Here is a 19,849-nt window from a genome sequence, read left to right on the forward strand (position 1 = left end):
AAAAGTGCATTGGCCCAGTCGATGTCTACCCTTAAAAGTGCATTGGCCCAGTCGATGTCTACCCTTAAAAGTGCATTGGCCCAGTCGATGTCTATCCTTAAAAGAAGCTCTTACGTAGTGATGTCAGTGTTGTTAGATGCTATGGAGTTGATTCCCACTCAACAACCCTGTAGATAGTTTCCCAGGCTGGAAATCTTTGTGGGAGCTTCGTCTTTCTCTTGTGAAGCAGCTAGTGGGTTCAAACCCTTGATCTTGTGGTTCGCAGTCCAATGCTTATCCTACAGAACCACCGGGCTTCCCAAAAAATGATTGTTGTCGTTGTTAAGTACTATCGAGTTGGTTCTGACGCATAGCATCCCTGTATAGGGTTTTCAAGGAGCAGCTGGTGAACTTGAACCGCTGACCTTGTGGTTCAAACCAACTTTGCAGTTCAGCACATTAGCTTACAGTGCCCTACCAGGACTCCAAGATAATGATGTTTTTGTTGTTATGTGCCGTGGAGTCAGTTCTGACTCATAACGATCCTGTACAGGGTTTCGAGGCTGTAAATCTTTACAACAGAAAGCCTCATCTTTCTCCTGTGGAACAGCTGGTAGTTTCGAACTGCTGACCATGAGATTAGCAGCCGAATTTGTAACCACTACGCTACCAGAGCTCCTTAAAATAATGATAGGATACCATTTTAATACACAACTCTTCAAGTAAGCATTTTTCTACCATGTTTGTAATGTATGGTAGCCTATATAGAAGGGAAATGTTTACCTGAAGTGGCATGTATTAAAATTATAAGTGTATTTGTCCAGTGGCCAGAAAGAAAATAATGATTCTCGTTGGCTTGGGGAGGCCCTTGGGAGACTGGGGGGACAGGAAGGACTTTAGAACTAACCACAAAGAACCTTTGAGCATCAGACCTGCCCATGTGGTCTGGTAGTGATATTGCTGATGAGCTGATAAGGAAATGTAAACATTGTGACCCTCCTGTTTTGACATCTTGCCCTATAGGTCAGGGTTTCGACCCCATGGCTGCAGAGTCTTATTGGAACCTGTGGTGTGGTGGATGAGGCAGTCCTCGTGTGCCCTGACCCGAGCTCGCGTTCCCTCCAAACCTTGGCCCTGGAGACGGAGTGGGAGCTGAGGCAGATCCCACTGCAGGTGAGAGACTTGAGCTATGGCCAAGGATTTAGAAAGGTGAGCATGATTGCCCAGGAAGTCTTTTTGTCGGTGTCACTGCTTCCTTCTTGAGTAGTGGCAGCCATCAGAAGACATTCAAGGCTTTGTCTGACTGGATGTCAGGAGAAATGGGCCACTGTTCCCCTTGGGGAACCTGCACGTGAGCTTCTGGGGCTGAATGCTGTGGCCTAGTTACTCTCAGTAGCAGAATGGGGCAGACACTGCTACCCAGGAGAGATCTGTGACTTGTCAGCGTCTAGCCCTAATCCCTCTTGTCTCTCAGTCTCTCGATTTAGAACTTGCAAGTGGATTCCAACCCCGCATCCTGGCCACGCAGCCCAACCCAGTGGATCCTTCTCGGGCCCAGTTCTTCCTGCAGTTGTCCCCAAGCCACTATGCTCTGCTGCACTACCACCACGGCGTCCTGAGCCTGCTCAAAAACTTCCCACAGGTAACAAACTGGCTTCAGGAAGGTCTACCCAAGACATGGGGGCTAGAAGCACCTGACCTGCCTTTGAATCTGAAGATATTTGCTCTTTGAGAGCACAATTGATGTCATCTTTCATAAGAGCTTTCAGAGGGGGTGACCTCATAAAGGGTAGTGGGGTACTTCTTCTCAGTAGGAGTTACAGGGGTCATTTGGATTAAAACTAGCTCCTTTCTCTCTGGGGGCATAAAGGTGAGCTTCCCTGTCCGTACTCTAGGCATCTGGGATTCAAGATGGACCCATGCCTGTGTTGGAGTTGGGGAGAGTTCTCTTTTCAGCTAGACATGCAGCTGAGCCTTTCTCTGTGCTCAGATCCCCTCGCAGTTGTTTTCTAACCCAGAGTCTGGGGCATGCACATCCATTTCACATGGCAGTCCATCAGCTGCACTGACGAGCTGACCTTTGTAAGGCTGCAGGCTCTGGAGAGCTGACTCCCTGTCTTTTCCCCAGACTGCCCTGGTGAGCTTGGCCACTACTGGGGAGAAGACAGTGGCCGCCGTCATGAGCTGTCTGAGTGAGGCGGTGAGTATGAGAGGAACAGTCAGCATTTAGGCTTTTCCATCCTCATCTCTGCCAAGAACCCCGACAATCAGAAATCTGGGCACGTTTGCCTGTGGGGGGCTGGAGGGGGGCGGGCAGGAGGCTATTGAGAAATAAGTTTTCACTTCCTCTGCAGAGCTTTCCTTCTCCAAGGAATGAGACCCTTATATGAAGACCGCACTTTCACTGGGCAGGGATGAGAATGAGATTTACCAGCTTCTGAATACGGAGAAGGCTCAGAAATGAAGGCTGGTGACTGGGAAGTGACCCTTCGGCTGACTTCTCTCCCCTCTTCTCCCCAGCAGAAGCCTAGCAGTTCTGAAGATGGTCCAATGGGGAGCATTTCGGAGCAGTCTAGTCCAAAGGTAGGGTGTGGCATTGGGTGGTTGTGCTAGGCCTGAGGACACGGGGCCACCCCGGCGAGGTGGGGCCACAGCTTAGGCTAGAGCAGGTCTGCACTTCCCGCCTCAAACAGGGTATCTGAATGCTATAAATTAAATGGCGTCTCTCTTGATCCTTGAGTGTTTAGAAGGTAGACTCCCTAGAATTTATTCCTAACCACTCTCCCCTCTGCGTCTCAGTCTTCCATTTCTTTGCAAGTCCAGCTCGGAGCATTAAGTGGCAGTTGCATATGAAGCCTATGAAGCAGAAGCATATGGCCCCATGGGAGGTGTAGATTTCTGCTGTGGCTTCCTACCTACTAAGTTTTTCTGAAAGGATTTTACTCCAAGCCTGTGTTCACAGTTTTTATCTCTCTTTAGGAAATCTGGTACATTATATTAGCTCCCATCTAAAACAATCATTGAAAAAAGCCAAATAAAAAAAAAAAAAGAACAAGCAAGCTGCTTGCCCAGGAGACATTAAGGCAAGTGGTCGGGTCCCCTCTGGGCAAACCCCCTTCCAAGACTAAGACTCAAGGGGAATACACGAGCAGACAGGTGGCCTGACTGGTGACCATGTTGGTTACCGATAAAGGGAAGTGAGGGAAAAACAGCAATGAAGCTGTGAGCTAAGTCCTACCACGTTCAATAGACTCCTGTGAACCCGGGTTGAGACCTGGTTGGCCAGCAGTGTGGCGAGACCTAGGGACTTCTAGGCCCAGAGACAGTGACATAGCCATAGAGGACTAAGAGTGGAGAGTGAAACGTCCAGCTGATAAGAAGTAAGGGGAGATGCACAAGAACACCCACACTTGCAGATAATACCCACTTGACCTGGCTTCAATGCCTGGATGATGAGAACTCGTCTAGAAGAAGAAAGAAGAGGGAAAAAAGAGTAATCTGACACAATTTGATGAACTTGACCTACACTTATGGATGCAGTAACTCAAAAGGGGGAACAACTCTTTATATCAAGGATCATTCCCTTGATACACAGGGTAGACAGGGATGGGCAACTTAGACATAGGCTACCCAAAATGGGGGAGGCTATAAAGGCAAGAAGTGACTGGCTTACACGCTTTCAAGAGGGAGCCTAATCCAGAGGATGTGGAGGAAGGTAGAATCTCCACTGAGTAATATCCAATCTGTTTGGGAGGGGCTGATGAAAGGAGATACGGATAGATCTCTTGTGGTACAATAGTGAATTATTGCTATCAGGACTGATTGTGAGGGTTGGAAATGTAAGGTGGATGTTTTGTAGCAAAAGGAGGGGAGTGATTGACTTTGCAGTCCAGGAGCGGAGGTTCCTGGGACCATCAAGGGAGAAGAGTGGAGTATAGGACCTTACCCAGAGAAACAGTGATGCCAGAGATGGAGGCAAAGACGATGACATGGAGAGATAGAGCAGTTGGGGACTCTAGACCCAGAGAGAGAGAGGGGCTGTGTGCTGATGACTGAGGGGCAGGCTTGCAGGGTATAACTTTTGGTTGTTTGATGATGCATGGAGGGGACTGTAACCATGGCAGTGAAGAGATACGATTGGATGAATGTAAGGCTGATGTTCTCTCATGTAAACTATCATATAATTTACAATAAAAACGTAAAACAAACAACAATATAATCCAAAACCAAACAGTTACTATTGAGTAAATTCCCACTCATGGTGACTCCATATGTATAAGAGTAGAAGTATGCTTTGTAAGGTTCTCAATGGCTTAGTTTTTAGAAACATCATCAGACTTTCCTTCCCAAATGTCTATGGGTGAACTTGCACTTGCAGCCTTTTGGCTAGCAGCCAGACAAGGGAACCATTTGCACCATCCAGGGACTCCTAAAACAAGCATGGTCTTTATTATCATTTGTTGTTGTTATGTGCCGTCAAGTCAGTTCTGACCCATAGCGACCCTCTTTAGGAGTGGCTGGCAGGTTTGAACCACCAACCTTCCATTAGCAGTCCAGTGCTTATCCTACAGCACACCAGGACTTCAAAATAATCATAGTACTTGTGATTTTATTTACTCAAATATCTTCTTTGCACCTGCGATTTAGCTTCCATTTTTATTTTCCTGTGCATATCCTTCCTGTGGCCTGGCTCCTTTTCCAGGATGTCTGCCCCGATCCTTGGACTCCTTGGGAAGTTGCATTGCGCGTCCCTCGAGTTAACTGCCTGCTCTCTACCTCTAGGATTCCCTGACCTGCTTCAACCAGACCTATACCATTAACCTCTACTTGGTGGAGACAGGCCGACGGCTGCTCGACACCACGATCACGTTTAGCCTGGAACAGAACGGCACTCGGCCTGAGCGGGTGAGACTTCATCCTGTGGGTGTCTCCTCCCAGGGCTTCCTCTCCTCAGCGCCAGGTCCTATGCCCTCAATTAGGGCTCTGGATGTGTGTTCGGTTCCTCCTGAGCCTGCTTCTTGTTATAAATCCTTCTGGATGATCTGTGCTAAGCTTTTGACATGTATTCATTGACATAACCCTCTTGGGGGTTGGTTAGTACTGACCTTGGCTTTCAAAGAAGGAAACTGGTGAGCTTCAGTACCTGTCTGGTCTCAGCTCGGAAGAGGTGCTGCTGGATTCATACTCAGGTCTCTCTCTGTTTGCAGCCTGCTGGCACCTTTAATTAATCCCCACTCACCATTGCCTCTGTGTATAGCGAATTCTCTTCCAGAATCTCTCGGGGCTATGGCTTCTTCAGCTCTCAGATGGAAGGACTCTGTGGGGTCTGATAGAGGTGGATGACTGAGTGGTGCTCCTGAAGGGCTCGACTCTGTAGGGTCGTGTCTGCGCTGTCTCAGTGGAGGGAGTAGCTGTAGCATGTAGGCATCAGCGAGTACTGTGACCTCAAACCACACCTGGCGCTCTGAGCCTCGGGCTCTGGTGCTGTGAGAGGCACTGGGTTCCCACTGACTGCCGTGTCTTGACTCTTGCTGATAGCTGTACATCCAGGTGTTCTTGAAGAAGGACGACTCAGTGGGCTACCGAGCCTTAGTCCAGACGGAGGATCACCTGCTCCTTTTCCTTCAGCAGCTGGGTAAGTGACCTCAGTCAACCCATTTTTTGAGACCTTCCTGTAAGTTTGGGCTGTGGACTGGTTCCTGGGAAGTGGAGTTCACGCTGAGTATTTTTTTCCAGAGCCAAATGTCATCAGCTTTTGAATAATTCCTCAGTATCCTGGGGTGTGCTTTTCTCCCCTGACCTGTTGGTGGCAGCCCTTTGCTACACTCTTTCTAGCACTGCAGTGAGCCCCTAGAGGAATCCCTTCAGGTCAGAGGGGGCAGGTTTGACCTTTGACAGTGTGGCTTTCTGTAGCAGGGAAGGTGGTGGTGTGGAGCCGTGAGGAGTCACTGGCGGAAGTGCTGTGCCTCGAGATGGTGGATCTCCCTCTGACGGGGGCACAGGCTGAGCTGGAAGGAGAATTTGGCAAAAAGGCAGGTAGGAACCTCAGGGCTGGGGACAGTGGGTTTGCTGGATGTGGACACCCGGGGAGTGGGTTTGTGGTTGACCACAGAGACAGACTCACAGTGTCCTGGCTGCTTGGGCTCAGGCACGTTGCCAGTCTCTTCTGAAGTAGCTCTGTGACCACTTTCTAGTGCATTGGTGCCATATGCCTTATGGGGATTGTGTGTCACCAAGGTGGTTCCGACTCATAGTGACTCTGTCTAGTGCTCCTGAGGCTATCGGTCTTTATGGGAGCAGACAACCTCATCTTTTTCCCACAGAGCAACTGTAGACCTTGCAGTTAGCAATCCAGCCCTTAATCCGCTACGTATAATTTATATGCCTTATACAATCATCGTTTTCTCTGAAAGTTGGCTGTGAATCCCTCTAGAGATAGACCATGAGTGACCATTGCCTGAGTGCCTGCAGTTTGTCAGATGCTTTACACCCACTGTCCTGAAAGCAAGAGCCCTCTACCCTTGTAGAAAATTATATCTGGGCTGATCTGAGTATTATGGTAACAACTCAGGGCCCTCTAAAGCCTGCCACAGTCCCATCCCCTCCAGGACTTGAGTCCTACCTTCCACCTGTCTCCCTTCTGCCCATTGACCCAGCTACCCCACACAGTTTGAGGGTCCACTGTGGGCCAGGCACCCTGCTAGGCACTGCACGTGTTCTTGAGCCAAGGATTAATTTGACTTTACTGTTTGTTTCTGCTGCCTGGACCCAGCGATTCAAGGTAACGCCTGTTTCTTGCTGCCTTGTTGCTTGTTGCCTGCCCACATGCTAGCTTTTGGTTACTGATTTTTCCTGATTTACATCATGAGGTACATACTGTGTGTGTGTGTGAACTGCCATGCTTGTGACGTGTCCTGTTTGCTGTCACTTCTCTGCTCATTGACTGGAGGTAGAGGATACATAAATAGAGGTACAGCTCCTTTTTAATGTGTGTGTACTATGTACCAGGCATCCTGTGCTGGAGTTCTGTAGGGTCAGCACTGGACGGCTAACTGCACCTCAGAACCCTCTGAGGTGACTGTAAGTCAGAAACTACTAGCATGCAAACAGCAACAGCAGGCACTGTGTTAAATCCTGTGTGTACATATGTGACTGAATCTTCTTAGCAGCCCTACAGGAAGCATGCCATTGTATAGATGAGGAACCAGAGGCACAAAGGCAAGGACATTCCCCAGGGTCAGACACCAGCAAATAGCAGGGCTGGGATTGTGATCCAGGCCTGTCAGACTTCAGAGACTATGCTCCGCACTGCTGCCCGCCATCTGTGACCACATTGTGCTGTGGAGGAGATTTGAAGGGTATGGCCTTGTTGATAGTGGGGCAGGGCACAGAGAAGGATAGCCCACTGCCAGCGAGTTGTTCCAACCCAATGGCGACCTAATACAGGGTTTCCGAGGCTGAAGCTCTTTACGGGAACAGACGGCCTCATCTATAGAACAGCTGGTGGGTTTGCTTTTGGGATTAGCAGTCCAGTGCTTATCCTCCATTGCCACTGGGAAGTGGATGTAGGTAGGTGTGTTGGTGCTGGTTAAACAGTTGACAAAGGAGACATGCAGCAGGTGGGAATGGAAGTAACTGCTCATGATCTACCTACAGCTGCACCCGCAGTCCCTAGCAGCCTGCCTCCTGTGGTTTTCTCACGGCAGCCAGAGGCTTTCTTAGGGCCTTTCTGAATGTGGGCTGTGTCAGAACCCTCACAGCATGGCTGCATCCTGCATGCCTGCACCCCAACCTCTTAGTCTCCTCTTGAAAGATTGTAGGCAGGTGAAGTAGCTAAGAGACAGGTAAGTAAGCCTTAGAAGCTTCCGCATGGCTAGCCCTGAGTGAGACCATTGGTGTCGGACACAGGCCTGCCCCTTGTGGCCTGGGCTGTGAATGATGTGGTTGCTGCACAGGACAGAGAGCATCCCTCACTGGGAAAAGCCAGTGCCTCCTTGCCGGAAACATCTAGTCTGCTGACTGGGCCTCAGCTGCATTACCTTTTCCTTGACACCAGACGGCTTGCTGGGGATGTTCCTGAAACGCCTCTCGTCTCAGCTCATCCTGCTGCAAGCCTGGACTGCCCACCTCTGGAAAATGTTTTATGATGCTCGGAAGCCCCGAAGTCAGATTAAGAATGAGATAAACATCGACACCCTGGCCAGAGATGAATTCAACCTGCAAAAGATGATGGTGATGGCCACAGCTGCAGGCAAGGTGAGAGGGCTTGAAACCCCAAGCACCAAACCTTCTGAAGTTCAGTTTGTTGCTAGGGGATAGCACTGGTGCTAATTTTCCAGGTGAAAATCGATGTTTGGGGTGGTCTTTTTTCATTCTGAACCAGATATTTGTTTACTTTGCAGCTTTTTGGCATTGAGAGCAGCTCTGGCACCATTCTGTGGAAACAGTATCTACCCAATGTCAAGCCAGACTCCTCCTTTAAACTGATGGTGCAGAGAACAACTGCTCACTTCCCTCACCCTCCGCAGTGCACCCTCCTAGTGAAGGACAAGGTGAGGCCCTCAAGCCACCCCTGGCTTAGTTTTTTTTGATGTGTTGTAATTTAAATCTCTCCTAGGCCCTTGGAATTCTGTGCGAGTTAGGGCCATTCCGGGATTAGAGGTCTTTCTCTTCCTGTTTCTGGCCTAGGGGGAGGAAACATCAGCACTGATGTGGAAAGGCTGTGTGCCTTCATCAGCTAGATGTGTAGTACGCCAGCTCTCTTCCTTCCCAAGTGTAAGCTGTTGTCAGCGGCTGTTCTCCCTTCTCTGTATGAGAGACAGCAGGACATGAAGTGATTTGTACCTTCCTCTGCCAAAATAAGATTTTTATGGATTCATTCAAGGGTTCCTGTGAATGGGGCTTTTAGACACTTTACGAATGGCTGTCCTGCATCTTTTTGTTTTTTAATACATCCAATTCTTGGTTAGATTTGGGCTGGTTTCATTTTGATATTAGCATAGGAGAACACTCACCTTCAGCCAAGAAATTATTTTCTACACGGAGGGCAGAGACTCAGGACTCCCTCACAGTTGAGCTGAAATCCCAGCTTCCCAGGACTTGCACTCTTTTTACGCTGGTGTGGAGTCTGACGGTTTGACTGCCTCTTTCAGGAGACAGGAATGAGCTCTCTTTATGTCTTCAATCCCATTTTTGGGAAGTGGAGCCAGGTGGCTCCCCCAGTACTGAAGCGCCCCATCTTGCAGTCCTTGCTTCTACCCATCATGGATCAAGACTATGCCAAGGTGTTGCTGTTGATAGATGATGAGTACAAGGTACCATATCTTCAGAATGGAATTGGGTGTGGGGAGGGGGCAGTCAGATAGTTGTCAGTGGACCAGAGGTGGAGTGCTGTATTCAGTCAGCACATGTTTGGGTTCCAGGAGCATCTGTAAGCAACTTGATTAATCATTCTTTCTGCTCTTATAAAAAAACCTCAGGTTCTTTACAGGGCTAAATTTAACTCAGAATTGAATTCAGTTGCTGTTTCATTCCTTGAAGACTTGCTTTTTTAGTCCTAAGACTCTCTTCTGATGGGGAAATAATAATGAATCTTGGGAAACTGGGCTTAGAGATTTCTAAGTCTTTCCTTTAACTGTTTTCTTGGACTGTCTGGGTTTTCCAGGTCACTGCTTTCCCAGCTACTCGAAATGTCTTGCGACAACTACATGAACTCGCCCCTTCCATCTTCTTCTATTTGGTGGATGCCGAGCAGGGACGGCTAAGTGGGTATCGGCTTCGGAAGGTAGGAAAGGGGCCCAGCGCTTTTTCCATAGGACCCTTATGGGATGGGGGTGTGGTTATTTTTGGTAATTTGACTAAGAAGTGAATTAAGGTAGCCATTATATTGTGAACTAGATAACTGTAATTTTGATGTCTGATTAGGAATCAACCATTAGTTCCTATTTATTGAGCAGCTACTACGTGGTTTTAGGTGCTGGAGATATAGTAGTGCACAGTGGAGCAGTCTCTGCTTTCATTCCCCATTTCTATATGTCTGCTGTAGGGAAGGGACATTTGTCTCCGATCTTAGAGGTGTGTGGAAAGGTTGTTGACTAATGAGTTGTCCTTTATATATGAAGATGATTTTGTTGATGAATTTTTTTCACAGAGTGTGTGTTTTGAATTTTATTTCTAGCAATTGGGTAGATTACTCTGGTCATGACATACTGGCTAACTTCTTACTAACAGTGATGCACACTGGCTTTGGCATCTAAGGGCTGCCTCTGACTCACTAACAGGGCTGTGTAGAGGAGTAATCTGTGGTGTGTACACACTAGAGGGCTCCTCCATCTGTAAGACCCCAGGCAATGCAGCACAGAGGTTAAGCTAGGGCCCATACTCTGTGGGGTTGAAGCTAAGTCTTAACTGTTGTTATTTTGAGAATACATTTTCTTTTCCTGACTTTTGTAACTGCTAACCTTTAGCGTAAACAGCAAAGGAATGACCTGCCCCCAAACACAGTCTTAAGTGTCTGCACCCTGTATGTACAGATAGTGTCACCTGGGGATTAAGCAGCTACACGCTGGTATTGAAGATTTAACAATGGTCAAGAGAAAACGAAGAGGGCAGCAGTCTACGAATGTATTTCACATAGCAAGCCAAAAAAACTTTAACAGCAAAGCAAAACCAGATAGCATAAGTCTTAAGAAGATAAACATTGTGAATGATGAAAGAGTTAAGAAATAAAGCTCTGTAGATAGTCCTTGTGTGGTGCTGTAGGATTGCAGGAAAAGCACTTGACCTCAAGGTCGGTTTGAACTGCAAGGTTGGTGGTTCAAACTCACCAGCTGCTCCTTGTAAACCCTATGCAGGGTTGCTATGATTTGGAACCGATTCCATGGCACTTAACAAGAAGAAGTTTAGGACTTTCTGACTATTTAACAACAACAGCTGATAAACAAAAAGAACTTGTGCACGTTTCAAAAGACCTTTCCCTTGAACCTCTGCAGAAACAACTGGTTCCCCAGCAGCAGTTTCATGAAAAGGAACAAGTTAGTGTTGATGATACTACAAGATTAATGCTCACTTTTAATGCTGTGGTGATGCCCAGTAAAATCCTATTCATTTAAATTTTTACACAACTGTATTTAGACAAAACATTTTTACCCTCATGGGTAGAAAAAAATTATTTCTCCAAGTTGTTAAAAAGGGAGTCATGAAAGATAGTGGATGGAGGGGAGCAAGCTGGAATGTGGTTGTCCTGAGAAACTGGAGCCCTGAGGGTGTCATCAGTGGCTAAGGGAAAACAAAGGAGCCCATCTGAAGAGGGAACATAAACCAAATCTATTCTCAATAGTCTCTGACCTCCGGGGAATATGACTGTCTTCCTCTCATGTGTTGATCTTCATCATTGAGGCTTTGAGTTTTCTTGGAGGCTTATTTATTATTAGAAAAATGATGTGATCTTAAATTTTGTTTCAAAGCAGTACATGAAAGTGTTCTAATTGTAGAAGATGAAATTGACACAGAAGTCAGTAAGTGAAATGTGACAGGACACCTTCAGTCCCTTCCCTGCTGAGTCTTCCTCCAGCCCTTCTTGTGTATTACAGTACATCAGAGGACAGCTTAAATAGCAGTGGGACCACATAGTAAGGGGCTTTAAAAAGCCCGCAGAAAAATTCCATTGTTTTAAATCCCATTTTTCTACGAACATTTTGAAGCTCCCTTGCAAATATAGTTTCATACATGTAGTTTTTATTGTTCATACGAGATCAAATTATATTATTTTGAAATTTGCTTTTTTTATTTAATGTGTTTTCTACTTCATTATTCGGAAACCCTGTGCAGGGTCGCTATGAGTCGGAACTGACTCCACGGCACTTAACAACAACAACAACAGCTTCATTATTTTTAAAACAAACCTATTTAAAGTACAAGGGTAAGTCAAAAATTATCTGCACTCTGGCTGTAGAATTTTATTTTAATTAACTTTTGGAAAAGGCAAGTACATCATTTTTCGACATTATCTCCTTGCTTTTCAATACACTCTGTCCATCTATCCACAAGCTTTCATATTCCCTTATTAAGAAGTGTTTTAGGCTGAGCTTTAAGCCACAAATGCACCACTGTCTTCACTTCTTTATCAGAGGTGAATCTTCATCCTCAAAGGGCTGCTTTATGGGGACCAAACAGGTGAAAGTCCGATGGAGCAATATCTGGACTATAGGGAAGATGCTTTAACACCTCAAAACTAAGTTTTTGCAGAATGTCTGAGTTGTGAGGACATGCATTGTCATTCAAGATCACAACTCTCTTGGATGGCAGTCCTCTGCGTTTAACCTGAAACTCAGGCTTCAGCTTTTCAGTGAGCATCTCACTGTAATGAGCACTGTTGATTGTTGAACCTTTATCTTGATAGTGTTCCAATACTGGCCCTTGAGAATCCCTGAAAACTGTAAGCATCAGTTTTCCTGCTGATGGTTGACTGTTGAATTTTTTCTTGGTTAGCGATTTAGGATGTTTCCATTCCATACCCTTGCTATTTATTTTCAGGCTCGTAGTGATGAATCCATGTCTTGTCACCAGTAATGATTTTTTAAAAAAACTTTTACTTTCCTTTAAGTATCAGTCCACATTTTGTTTGCAGATGCCCAAACGCTTTTGTGTATGTCCTTCTGTGAGTTATTTCAGTACCCATCTTACACAAACTTCTTCACAACCCAAGTTTGTCATGGATTATTTCATAGTAAGAGCCATGGCTGATATGCAAATGATTTGCCACACAATCCACTATCACTCATGTATTTGACAGAATCCTTTCACTTGTATGCTCAGTGTTGTCGTCAGCTGTGGACGTGGACTAATGTTTTAATATAACCAGAGTGTGGATAATTTTTTACTCATCCTTGTATAATATACATTCAGAAAAGTACAGAAATCACAAGGTTCCAGTTCAGTGTATCTTCATAAAAGCAGCCAGAAAACCCAAACCCGTGGCTGTCCAGTTGACTCCATCTCACACTGACCCTATAGGAGAACGTAGAGCTGCTTAGAGAGTTTCCTAAGGCTCACATCTCTTCAGAAGCAGATGGCCACATTTTTCTCCCTCAGAGTAGCTGATGGGTTCAAACCACTGCCTTTTGTTTGTTTGTTTGCTTTTATTGTGACTTGAGTGAAAGTTTACAGGATGGATCATCAGTTTTACATTCAACAAATCAAATACTTTGTTTCATTACAATGATTATAATCCCCTCCATGTACCATCAGTTGAAAGTATTTCTCTCTGTTCATTTTAGCTCTTTTTTTATCTTTTTAAACACTCAGGCATATATAATAATTTAAACAACCAAAGGGCACATTCTGCAAGCCTGCCTCCTGGCCGCCAGCACCCAGTCCCTCTCTTTCCGTGAATCTAGAGTCCTCAGCTGCTCCCTCTCTCCATGTCCTCATCTCTGCCTCCATCTCTGGTGTTGCTGCTTCTCTGGATAGGGTCCCGCATTCTGCTTGTGCTCTTCTCCCTTGATGGTCCTAGGGTCCTTTGTTTGTGGACTGTAAGATTAACTACTTCCCCGTTTTTGTTACAAAACTTCTACCTTTACAAGTGTGACAGTCACAATTAGTCATGATGACAATTACTATTGAATCATAAGAATCGTATCCCCATCTCTTTACACCAGACCCATCTAGACAAGATGAAAACTATTCAGTGGGGACTCTTTCTTCCCCAACACACTCTTAAACTAAACTCTTGAAACCTTGTAAGCCAGTCACTTCGTGCCTTTATTGCCCCCTCATTTTAGGTAGCCATTGTCTAAGTTACCCATCCCTATCTACCCTGTGTACAGAGGGGATGATAGCTTTGCTATTTGATGTAAACCACTGACTCTTCAAATAGCAGTCAAGTGCTTAATCACTGTGCCAGTAGAGCTCCCTGAAAATGTACACGATACCAATGGCAATCAGATGGCAGAATGACACCACTACCTCAGAAGGCCCTGGATCCATTTTCAGTACTACCCCACCCTCAGTGGTACCTCAGCATGTTTTAGTAGCGCCATGAAATTCTATGGTATGGATGTACAATAATTTAGTTAATCATAAATGTTTAATTATTGGGTTCCTGGGACTATACAGAACTACACAGGAAACCTTTCCAGGTTGCTGCCAGCTCGGTAACTCATTGTGGGCTCCAGCCTGTAGGGTTCTTAGGTTCTGGTAATAAATGCTTTTTTTTTTTTTTTTCTTGGGCATGTCCTGCTCAGATAATGGAACATTATCAAGGATTTCTCTAATTTCTTACTGGCTTTAGTATCTTTTAAAATCAAATTGGGAGTTCTAAATGGTTATTGTTTTTCTGGGAATCCCCAGGATGAAAATAGATCTCTGCTCCATAGGGCACAAAGGTGACAAGTACTGAACTCCAGAACTTATCTCGCTCTAGCTGTGAGTTGGGTTAAGCCCACCCAGTCACCAGTGCTGGCTCTTTTGCCCTTGCTCTAGGACCTCACCACTGAATTGAGTTGGGAGCTGACCATCCCTCCGGAAGTGCAGCGGATCGTCATGGTGAAGGGGAAGCGCAGCAGTGAGCATGTGCACTCCCAGGGCCGAGTGATGGGAGATCGGAGTGTGCTCTATAAGGTACAACACAGCAGTCACACACAGCTAAGGCTTTAGGAAAGCGAGGTTTTGAAGCCTGACACTAGGGTTTGGTAGCCATATGACCTTGAGCATTTCATCTCTCTGAGTCTTAGTTTTATTGTCTGCAAAATGGGCTTAATAATAAAGCCTCCTCCTATGGCTGTAGTGATGGTGACATGGTATGTTCATGTGTAGCACAATGCCTGGCCTGTGTGATAACCAACCAGCCGAAGGTAACTATTGTCCTGGTTGTTAGTGCGCTAGCCAAGTAGCATTCCACGTCTGTGTTACCACTCTCGTTAGTGGTAAAGGGAGGGCGATTAGAGAGAGAACTAATGGACACAAAGCTATCTGAGGGGACAGTGTAATCATAACACGAAGACAAGGAATCTGCAGAAGAGACAGAGCAGTGGTCAGTAAGGCAGAGGAAAACTAGGGGCATGGGAGTTACGGAGGCCAAGTGTTCGGAGAAAGTGTGTCAAGGAGAGAATGGTCACCGTGATGCTAGTAGGTCAAGTAGGACGAGAACTGAAAATGGATATTGGGTTTTGTGATCAGGGCACTGGTGACCTTGAGAAGCATTTGGTGGTGGGAAGTGACATTGCTGGAGGAGTGCCCTTCAGTCAGTGAGTGGGCTCTCCTGGGTTTTATCTTGGCTTACCATTTGCTTTCTTTAAGACTCTCCTCATGTGTGAGATGTAGATAACAACCACACTTCAAGGTTATGAAGGGGATTAATGACATGACAGGTGGGGACCATCTCATATAGACGCTAAGTGAGCGCACTGTTGTTGTTGTTGTTAAGTGCTGTCGAGTCGTTTCTGACCCATAGCGACCCTGTACAGGGTTTCCGAGGCTGTAAATCTTTACGGGAGCAGAATGCCTCATCTTTCTTCCACGGAACAGCTGATAGTTTCGAACTGCTGGCCTTAAGGTTCGCAGCCCGATTCATAACCACTACGCTACCAGAGCTCCAAATATGAAACACAGTCTGTTAGCCAGAAAGTCCAATTCCTCTGCCAAGCCCAAGCTCCAAATGCCTCACAGTGAAGTGTTGTTGCTCATAATGTGCCACTGTAGTTCTGAAGGAGTTCTTTCCCTCTTCTTCCCCAGAGCCTGAACCCCAATCTCCTGGCGGTGGTGACAGAGAGCACGGACACGCATCAAGAGCGTACCTTCATTGGCATCTTCCTCATCGATGGTGTCACTGGACGCATCGTCCACTCCTCCGTGCAGAAGAAAGCCAAGGGCCCTGTCCATCTCGTGCACTCTGAGAACTGGGTGGTGGTAAGCAGTGGATGACTAAGTCTGCTGTCACGACCAAGTGGGGTATCTACAGAGTGTATGACTGGCCTCTCTCTCTCTTAACTGCTCTCCTTGCTTCTTTTTCCAGAAATCTGGTTGCTGCTTCCTGCTTTCATAGAACCCAAAATTCCTGGCTGGCAGCACAGGGTCCTGGTAGTGGGTAGGCTAGGTTTGAATCCCAGGGCTTTTGTTTCCTGACTGTACAACCTTGAATTAGTCAAACTCCCTGAACTGTCTCATCTGTGAAAGAGGAAGCGTAGCAGTCAACTCTAGTCTCGCTCCGACAACACCTGGATTCATTTGTTAGTTACTCTCATTGACTTCTGAGAATCTTGCAAATCCCTTTATCTTGTGATGAACATTGGATAGCCTAGATAAAACTACCTTGAATGTAAACTCGGTAGTGTGGAAGAAAACTGGGTGGTAGGTGATTTCTTTCTTTGCTGGATCCCAAGCTAATTAGAAAGGTGCCTCCCAGTGTACTTGTCTTTTCTAGTTGAACCAGTAGCTGAGGCCCTGTTTCTCTCTGCAGTATCAGTACTGGAACACCAAGGCTCGGCGCAATGAGTTCACCGCATTGGAACTCTACGAGGGAACCGAGCAGTACAACGCCACGGCCTTCAGCTCCCTGGACCGCCCGCAGTTGCCCCAGGTCCTCCAGCAGTCTTACATCTTCCCCTCCTCCATCAGTGCCATGGAAGCCACCATCACGGAGCGGGGCATCACCAGCCGACACTTGCTGAGTGAGTGTCTGGGGAGCCCTGTTACACCACCACCAAGGGAAGGCTAGGAGAGGACTTTGTTACAGCAGAAAATGTTCCCTAATCGGGCTTTGCCACCTATAAAAGATAGCCATTTCTCTCACATTCCTTATTTCAGAGAAACCACTTTCCTTCTCTGTCCTACCTTCCCACCTGGCTCAGAAAACTGGCCCCCACCATCATGCTTAATATAGATAATCTGTGCTGCTGGGTTATGGACCAGGGTGTGACCTAAGATTTCGAGCTGTACTGCAAAGTCGGTTTGAGCCACAAGGTCAGCAGTTCAAGTTCACCAGCTGCTCCTCAGAAACCCTATTCAGGGTCGCTATGAGTTGGAACTGACTTGATGGCACTAACAACAAGTTCAGGACTTACTGATTAATTAGCAGGCTGCTCTGTTTAGTAGATTACACGAAAGATGTTTGTGACACCGAACTTGGACAGGCTCCTGGCATTGTTTTATTGGCAAGTTTCATCACCACCACTACTGCAGCTGGTAGAGCTTGTGTTGCCCAGTCCTCCAGCCTGCCCCGGCCTCACAACTGTAGCATCTGGTTTAACAGCAAGGAGACTTGGCTTGGCTGTGGCAGGTCTTACTTAAAAGAAGAGCGAGCAGAAGAAAGAGTGCCTTTTATTTTCTGATGTCCCAGGATGACAGGGAAAGGAATCAGTATCTTCAAAAGTGGAACTTTCATTTAGACTTGTGTATGATTGGATTATTGGCTTTGGATACTTAGGGTTCCTCCACCAAAAAACCCAAACCCATTACCAACAAGTCGATTCCAAGTACAGGACCCAGTAGAACTGCCCTGTGGGGACTAGGGGTTATAAATCTTTCTAGAAGCAGACGGCCACACCTTCCTCCTGTGGCGCAGCAGGGAGATTTGAACCACCAACCTTTTAGGTAGTAGCTGTGTGCTTAACGACCACACCACCAGGCTCTTCATGGATGCCAATGGAACCATTATTTGTTTGTTTTAGATTCTACTTTTGATTTCTGTAGTGATATTTTTGTAATTGGTTCTAATGTAGAATTGGATCAGTATGGACATTCATGTATGTTTTCTTCCTGTGCAGTTGGGCTACCTTCAGGAGCAATTCTCTCCCTTCCCAAGGCCTTGCTGGATCCCCGCCGTCCTGAGATCCCAACAGAACAGAGCAGGTGCGGCACTTGTGTCTGGTGCTGACTTGAAGGAACGTGACCTTGTGGATTCAGCTTGTTCCTCAGTATGCTGTGTGCCCTAGGCTGTGCTAGAAGCTAGGGATCTAGCAGTAAACAAGTCTGACAAAGAATCCTGCCTTCATAAAGCTTACATTCTGGTGGAGGAGACAGACAGTAACCAAGATAAGCAAGTATATAGTACGTTAGATAATGGTAGATGCTAAGGCGAAAGAAAACTCTACTAGGGCTGAGGCTGTGAAGGACTACGGGACAAATGGGTGACACTGAGAAAGGGCAGCTTCTCTCTGAACACGTAACCTTTGAGTAAAGACCTACAAGAAATGAACAGAGTAGACCCATGTATACCTGAAGCAGAGCAGCCAGTGCAAATGCCCTGAAGTCTCCCCCCATGTCAGCCGTGTTGGAGGGGGTACAGAGGCCAGTGTGGCTGGGAGACCAGGAAATGAGCTCAGGGAGGGGGTCATGGGGACCAGATCATATAGGGAAGCCAGTAGCTTATTACCTGTTTTCATATTCTCATGCATATTTTTGTTCACCTTCATTGTGAATTCTCTGAAGGGCTTGAGAGACTAGTGGCCATGGCAGGAGACAGCAGATCTGCTTTGGCAAATGAGGACAAAAAGTGTGGTTTTGAGGACTACATGAGAGAGAATAGGTTAAGGTGCAGAAAATCCTGGGGTATGCGGGTTTTCCAAGGAGAGTATACTTGGAAGGGCACTCTGAGCGCAGGCTCGGCCTAGTGGTTCAGGGTGGGTCTTGGAACAACCCTGACTTTTCTCTGGTCTGACACACTGTCTGTATGCTACTTAAAAAAAAAAAAAAAAATTATTATTGAAGATAATCATTTATCTGTCCTTCTCCAGATAGCTTTCTTTCTTGCAGTCCTTGCTAACATTCAGCTGATTAGTTTTTAACTATCTAATGCAAGTAGACTTTTACCAAAGATTTGAGGTGAGATTCAAGGGGCTCCTAAAAGTGGGGGGAGAAATGGGCTGAAAAGATAACGGAAATTTCCACAACCTTTTTGAAACCTCCCTGGAAGGCCTGAACAGCTCGCAGGACTCAGAATGGGCAACAGTTTTCAGACTGCCTGTTTTGCTGGTGTTTTGCAGAGAGGAGAACCTAATCCCGTATTCTCCAGACGTACAGATACACGCAGAGCGGTTCATCAACTATAACCAGACAGTTTCTCGAATGCGAGGTATCTACACAGCTCCTTCAGGCCTGGAGTCCACTTGCCTGGTGAGTCGAGCCCATAGTCCAGCCTGTGCCCCCTTCACCACAGACGCCCGTGTGATGGCTGCTCCTTATTTCACTGTGGGGATGCCACCATTATTACCTGAGTTTGAGCGTGTGGTAGACCCCCTTACGTAATTCTGGCTCCCTTCTGCCTTTGCAGGTTGTGGCATATGGTTTGGACATTTACCAAACTCGAGTCTACCCATCCAAACAGTTTGATGTCTTGAAGGATGACTATGACTACGTGTTAATTAGCAGTGTCCTCTTTGGCCTGGTGTTTGCCACCATGATCACTAAGAGACTGGCACAGGTGAAACTCCTGAACCGCGCCTGGCGATAGAGACCAAACACCAAGTACCTGAGAGCCGAGAGCCGAGGAGGCCACAGGCCAGCTAAGCAGCTATGGCTGCAGTGTGACACATTCGTTGATGCTCATCTCACTGAAGGCTGTGATGAGGTAGAGGACCTTCTCGTCAATGCACGTGCTGCCATAGACTGAACGCACACACTCAGCTAGAACCAATCACCAAGCGTCTTGACGGACTTTCCCCTGAAGCCCAAAGGCTGTCGTTGCCACCTTTTCCTCAGCACTTCCATGAATGTCCCCCACTCCCCCTTTTCTAAAAAAAAATTTATAAGATCTCAAACAGATTTTTCTTTTGTGAGCCCTACTTGATTTTTTTGGTTTGCTTTCTGTTTTCCCAGGTTTCTCTATAAATTCTGTTCCCTTCCTTCTGCCACAAAGTCAGACAGGAGCTCTTAA

The 19,849-nt window shown here is 46.5% G+C and overlaps 1 protein-coding gene and 1 pseudogene across 4 annotated transcripts in view; both read left to right on the plus strand.

Moving 5' to 3' along the window:
- EMC1 (ER membrane protein complex subunit 1) overlaps window positions 1-19,512 on the plus strand; it is a 30,010-nt gene extending 10,498 nt beyond the window's left edge. Inside the window, exons 7-23 of one of the 4 annotated variants that reach the window (XM_006866325.1) lie at window positions 1,003-1,152; window positions 1,454-1,621; window positions 2,108-2,179; window positions 2,500-2,562; window positions 4,762-4,884; window positions 5,518-5,614; window positions 5,893-6,015; window positions 8,036-8,235; window positions 8,382-8,531; window positions 9,132-9,293; window positions 9,644-9,763; window positions 14,461-14,598; window positions 15,712-15,885; window positions 16,436-16,646; window positions 17,742-17,826; window positions 18,960-19,089; window positions 19,247-19,512. In XM_006866325.1, coding sequence (XP_006866387.1) covers window positions 1,003-1,152; window positions 1,454-1,621; window positions 2,108-2,179; window positions 2,500-2,562; window positions 4,762-4,884; window positions 5,518-5,614; window positions 5,893-6,015; window positions 8,036-8,235; window positions 8,382-8,531; window positions 9,132-9,293; window positions 9,644-9,763; window positions 14,461-14,598; window positions 15,712-15,885; window positions 16,436-16,646; window positions 17,742-17,826; window positions 18,960-19,089; window positions 19,247-19,426 — 2,346 coding nt within the window. In that variant the 3' untranslated portion in view covers window positions 19,427-19,512. The remainder of the gene's footprint in view (window positions 1-1,002; window positions 1,153-1,453; window positions 1,622-2,107; window positions 2,180-2,499; window positions 2,563-4,761; window positions 4,885-5,517; window positions 5,615-5,892; window positions 6,016-8,035; window positions 8,236-8,381; window positions 8,532-9,131; window positions 9,294-9,643; window positions 9,764-14,460; window positions 14,599-15,711; window positions 15,886-16,435; window positions 16,647-17,741; window positions 17,827-18,959; window positions 19,090-19,246) is intronic. The other 3 variants (XM_006866327.1, XM_006866326.1, XM_006866328.1) reach the window with 3 other exon arrangements.
- LOC102839107 lies at window positions 10,564-11,090 on the plus strand (annotated as a pseudogene).
- Window positions 19,513-19,849: the final 337 nt, after the last annotated feature.

Source organism: Chrysochloris asiatica, unplaced genomic scaffold (genome assembly GCF_000296735.1).
Source record: "Chrysochloris asiatica unplaced genomic scaffold, ChrAsi1.0 scaffold00090, whole genome shotgun sequence".
NCBI lineage: Eukaryota > Metazoa > Chordata > Mammalia > Afrosoricida > Chrysochloridae > Chrysochloris > Chrysochloris asiatica.